General features: G+C 41.2%; 1 protein-coding gene across 1 annotated transcript in view; it reads right to left on the bottom strand.

Annotated features, from left to right (window-relative positions):
• Positions 1-273: 273 nt before the first annotated feature.
• COMMD8 (COMM domain containing 8) overlaps positions 274-6,000 on the bottom strand; it is a 28,146-nt gene continuing 22,419 nt past the window's right edge. The window contains exons 4-5 of the mRNA XM_075566989.1: positions 3,161-3,316; positions 274-1,227 (exon numbers count right to left, since the gene is read on the bottom strand). Coding sequence (XP_075423104.1) covers positions 1,207-1,227; positions 3,161-3,316 — 177 coding nt within the window. The 3' untranslated portion in view covers positions 274-1,206. The remainder of the gene's footprint in view (positions 1,228-3,160; positions 3,317-6,000) is intronic.

The following is a 6,000-nucleotide window of genomic DNA, read 5'->3' as shown; positions in this document are numbered from 1 at the left end:
TCTACAATGTCCTTTTTAAGGACTGCTGGGTACCACAGAAAGTTTGACCCTCACTACAGTACTATGTAGTGACGTGGACGTCTGATGGAGTAGGCTTCTACAGCCCTGAACTTGTATACATACATCAGCTCTTTTTGAGGTAAAAACTTTATTTAAAAAAAAAAGTATGCATGAATGCGCTCATGAAAAGTTCAAATGCAAAATCATATCAGGTTACATGGCCACATTTTTGTACAAGAAGCATATTGTAAATAAAAGGTAAATACCACCATCTATTTTCTACACGTGTATTTGGCAGAAATGTTACTGCAGATGTCAATTTCATTACAATTGAAATATTTAACCGGACAGGTGAGATCGCTGTTTCCTCTTAACTTCTGCTGAGGTTTTTCCCTTTTCAAAGCACATTATTTTTTATTTACCAAATCTATTTTTATTCAGTGTCAAAACAATAGAAAATATGCAGTAGATGCAACAGTTCTGAATTTTAAATATATTTAATTAAAATATACTGTATGGAAATATTTGAAAGGTTAACATTCAGTCAACACTATCACAATTCTACTAGCACAGTTTAAGACATCTGTACTTGGCCTTAAGAAAACTGACAATTTAGATCAGTACCCATTACAGATCATTAATTTCCTGTATCGAATATTCATGAATATCTTGTTAATAGCTACAAGCAACACAATAGCAATGTGTGGTTGCTAAACACGCGAAAACATTAAGCTTTATACAATATAAGCTTTAATAAATTTAATTTGCATGAACTAGCATTACACTAATCAAAATGGTAAATATATATATATATATATATATATATATATATATATATATATATATATATTAGTTTTGCAATTAAAAAAAGGTAGCCAAAAAAAATGCTGATACTGTATGAATAAGTGTTTAAATACCGATGGATCAAATACAAGACATTTTGTACTTGATTATGTAGACTATTACAAAAGTGTATTTGGAGTTTCCCTCCCTCTAAGCTCAAACAAAAAATGTACTGAAAAGTTATAGGTTATTGCCACTCTATACATATGGTGGCCGTCGGACTATATCCTGTAGTACAAGCACCATAAATGATCATTTAATGTATTTTAGTTGAGATGTAATAACCCCTTCTTTTAAGTTTTGTTTCAAATCTTCACCGAAAAGTTAAGTTGGAGATGTTCTCTTCACCATTTCCATTTCTAATCATTTCAATTGTAGAACAACCTGCCAAGAAGCGAGAGACATTCAGAATAGGAAATAAACACAAACGAAGCATGTCAATATTTCCATAATTTTTAAAACTAGAGGATAGAGAGAGAGAACCCAAATTAGCACCCAGGTTCACCCTCTGGTGATAAGTGAATGAGTTAAAACATAAACCTTATTAATACCAACATATAAAATAATGGGTGTTAAAACAACGTGCTGCAGGTAAGTAGATCCATAGTACTGACAGCCGTATAGGTTCAGGATCACAAATAGTTGTGTGTGTTTCGTGATTCCAAACACACCAAACACACACAACTATTTGTGATCCTGAACCTATACGGCTGTCAGTACTATGGATCTACTTACCTGCAGCACGTTGTTTTAACACCCATTATTTTATATGTTGGTATTAATAAAGTTTATGTTTTAACTCATTCACTTATCACCAGAGGGTGAACCTGGGTGCTAATTTGGGTTCTCTCTCTCTATCCTCTAGTATTGAATATATACCCAGAGCACCGTTCACAGATACTTTATTGTGGCCGCAGCAGGGGCTCCCCTATCACCCATAATTTTTAAAAGCAAGTTTTATTAAAGGGAGCGCCCTTCATGAAAACAGTGATAATTTTATTTGTGTTATAAAAAAAATAAGTGAAGGAAGTTGCAAAGCAAGAGAGGGACAGGCCAAAAAAGTTCAAGTTGAAAAGGAGACTTTTGCCAGTATGACATTTAAAATGCAGTTTAAGAAACAAATACTGTATGTTGTTCTAGTAAAAACGTTTTGAGAATTATTTTTCTTCAGACAGCTACAATAGCAAATCAGGTAATCGGGAGACAAAAGGATTACTGAAAATAAAATTATTAACTACTTTATCCTCAAAGCCACTTTAAAATCGGAATCTGGCTATAAAACACAATAAGCCCCGAGCAGGACAGCTCAAGAATCCTCTACAATAGTCAAATAACTATTTCGGTAGAGCCTCTGCAATTAAATTAGTGGTGGTGGCTCATGTGAAACAATGGGGAAAATAAAATAGCAATAGAGTGCTTATTTCCTGTCTCTGTGCATTACACAGGGTTGGCTAAACCAACACCTTTTGAGGACTTTACTGCTACCTCTGATCACGGTCTGCTCTACTGTATATAGGCAATTTTAGTCCCACTGAGATCAAAATCATTTCATAAAGTTAATTATGTTTCTATATCATGATCATTCATTTACAAAAACAAACACAGTACAAAGCGGGTGGGAAGAAAATATCAATAAAACCAACATTAACATACACTGGTACAGTAGGTAAAAAGGGCTCTGCTCCACAGATCTTCGTAATTTAAAAGGAAAGGGAGAGTAGAAAGTTAGAAAGAGGTTGGTGTGACTGAAGACAGTCATGAAGCTAGAAGACAGGACACAGCATCATTGAAGAAACAATTTGAGGGAGCCACTTGACTCATGACCCATCACTACTAATGTAGATAGGGTTTAATGCACTATGTAAAATTTTAGGTGCTTTAATTTATTGTTTTAGATAGGAGCTTATAACGTGCTATTTGGGCATTAAAAGTAAATGAAGTGTCTAGACTGCCCCATAAACTAAATACATTAGTGGTTCATAGTCTCTTAAATTATTTTGGGACATCAGGCACGTGAAAATACTTAATGGAATAAAAGTGCATCAAAATGCGGCCTCACTTTCGCTTCAAAATCAGATGCTGCAAGTACACATCTGGTGCCACCTTCTTGGCAAGAGCCTGTGATTCCATCATCAAATAGTTTAAAGGGGGATTCACAGAATTCTGACAATGGGTGAAATGCACAATCGGCATTACGTGCCATTCAGGCCAATGGCAGTTAATGCCAACCAAACGCCATTATCAGAGCTTTGAAATTATCCCTTAAGTGTTGATAATGCGAAAAGAAATTAAAGTAACAGACCAATATTGTACATACCTTGTTCGCTGCCTCCAAGGAATTTATAAGGTTCTGTAGTTCTTCTTTATTCATTTCAATCGAGACTGGTTTAATATCACCATTTTGTGTAATATCGAGATCAAGATTTACGAGAGGCATCTGCAGTGTTGAGAGCTTATCGCTGGACAGACCAAGCTGTATGGTAAAAAAAAAATAGTTATTGAAATGTTAAGCAAAATGATTTATAATTTCTGTTGGGTGGAAAAGTTTCAAATTGTAACTAACTCCTGTGCAACTAACTGCGTAATTCAGGTCCAGTGCAACCACTAGGTGACCTATGCGGTCGCCTAGGGTGGCTTTTTTGGGGGGGTTGCAGTGGAGGCTGGGAGCAGGCCGTTTTCATCGGCTGCAGGTCCTGATTGCCAATCAGGTCAGTGGAGGGGGGGGGGGAAGAGAAAGGAGGGTGTAAAAACAGAGTAGAGAGGGTGTGTAAGGTGTTGTGAAATGGAAGTGTGCAAACCTATATGTAACTGCAATATGTGCGTTGAGAGTTTATTTTCAAGAGGACCACCAGGAGCATGATTTACAGGTAACCAATTAACAGTACACACACAATTATGCCTCTGAAACCTTACGATACGAACCCTACAAATCTGAAACAATTAGAAATGTATTATTATTCGTGTATTACAAATATAGAATACTGTCGTAGAATAGGGTTACCGAAAGAACAGCTGGCATTTCAGAAGTATACATATATACACTCTGATGAAGCGCTGGGAAAAGCGTGAAACACAAGTTATTTACTACAGTAGCGACATACTTTATTAAAGTAAATGCCGGCGGCATGCCGGGATCTACCCCAGCTGCCGCCAGTCAAAAACGCGCGCCGCCGCGTTTCCCCCACGCACCCCCCCTCCACATCGCGCGCCAATTACCCCCCCAAAGACACCCCGAACCCGGCTTCTACTCTCCCCCTCTGCTTCCCCGCACCCCCGCTTACCTAGATTTGAACTCCAGGGGTGTCGGGGAAGCCTGGGGAAGCCGGGGAAGCCGGGCGCGCTTGTGACTGTGACGTCACAGTGCGCCGCCACGCGCCGCGGCTACCCGCTTCCCAGCCTCATACAGCCAGCGGCATTTGCTCGAATAAGAGCTGCCGCTGCTGTATATGCATGCCATGCTGTCACCTACTGAATAAATCGATTTTAGTTTAGTTTCAACATTGAAGCCCCTCCATTTTTTCTGCTGTGCTCTGTTTTTTCCGTTCCGGATTTTCTGCATTTCAGAAATACAGCTCAACCCTGTTATAGCGCGATCCGCTACAATGCGGATCCGCATATAACACAGTGTGAGCGTTGCGCCCGTTTTTTAAAAGCTAAAAAAAATAAATAAATGAAGCTTTATTGCTAACGGACAGACTGACAAATTCCCCCTCTCCCCCCCCCGTCTGCACATCACATCCCCCCCTTCACACACACACACACACACACACCTTTCCCCCCTCCCTCCCTGTACCTCCGCAAGGGGGGGGGGGGAGGAGAGAAGGGAGCTGGTTCCTGGCCTGTACCTCCACTGGATGGGGTGAGGGTGGGGTGGAGAGAAGGGAGCTGGTTCCTGGCCTGTACCTCTGCTGGATGGGGGGAGGGTGGGGTGGAGAGAAGGGAGCTGGTCTGTACCTCCACTGGGAGGGGAGGAGAGCAGAGAACAGAGCTGGTTCCTGGCCTGTACCTCTGCTGGGGGGGGGGGGGGGGGAGGAGAGAAGGGAGCTGGTTCCTTGCCTGTACCTCCGCTGGGGGGGTGGGGGGGAGAGAGGAGAGAAGGGAGCTGGTTCCTGGCCGGGGACTCGCACACACAGCCGACATCCTGGCGCAGACTCTGTTAGATTCCTCTCCCCCCCCCTCCCTCTAGCAGACTCACAGCTTCTCGGCTTCTCTGTACAGGACACAAATCAGCTGCTGCAGATGCCGGGTAAGTGCTGCGTGGGGGGCCGCTGCGACGCCGGCTTCAGGGAAAGCTGGGAGTTATCCCAGCTCTTCCCTTCCGGCGGACATGGAATCCCTGATCGAGGCGGCCATTTAAAAAAAAATATTATCACGATCCCAGTTATAACACGGTCGTATCGGGTGGACCCCGAGGACCGCATTATAACGGGCTCAGCTGTATGTATGCATGCGCATGTATATATGCATGTATATTTATTTTTTTGTATGAAAAACTACAATAATATGATGTATGTAATCTTTATTTATATAGCACCAACAGTGTACTCAGCACTTTCCACAAGAGATCACACAATACAGGGAATTATAATTCAATAAGTGCAAGAAACAAAATAAGACAATAGGAAAGGAAATCCCTGCCCCAGTGAGCTTACAATCTGTGGTATGTTGTGAGACGTAGAGACAGCAGGTGAGGTAGTCTGCATACACCTCTAGCTCCTGGTACCAACACAATCCAAAATATAACAAATAGCCAGAACACTGGTATATTTAACTACTCTGTACGCATACAAGCACACATTCTTAAATTCAGATCACTTGCTAGGGCATAAATCAAAACCCCAAACTAGGTTGAACCAGGTCGCCATGCTGCTGTGGTGCATTCAGTCAGTCATGGTCATCTTCAACCTCGGAGGTCAATTGGCAGATGAATCCTGTATGTCCTCTGTTTTCACAGACAAACGGGTAGCAGAAAGTTGTGGAGACACATTTATCTACAAGTCAGACTGTCAAGGAAAGAGAAGTACATTATCTCTTCAAACTTATGATGCAAAAAGGATCATTCAAGCTGAAAAGTAAATGATTGAAACTGCATTCATGATTCAAGGTCGAGTCTGTTAGCCATGTTGACGTGCATTCACAACAAAAACCTTGATTGAC

This window comes from Ascaphus truei, chromosome 1 (assembly GCF_040206685.1).
Source record: "Ascaphus truei isolate aAscTru1 chromosome 1, aAscTru1.hap1, whole genome shotgun sequence".
NCBI lineage: Eukaryota > Metazoa > Chordata > Amphibia > Anura > Ascaphidae > Ascaphus > Ascaphus truei.
This window is presented reverse-complemented; position numbering and strand designations above follow the sequence as displayed.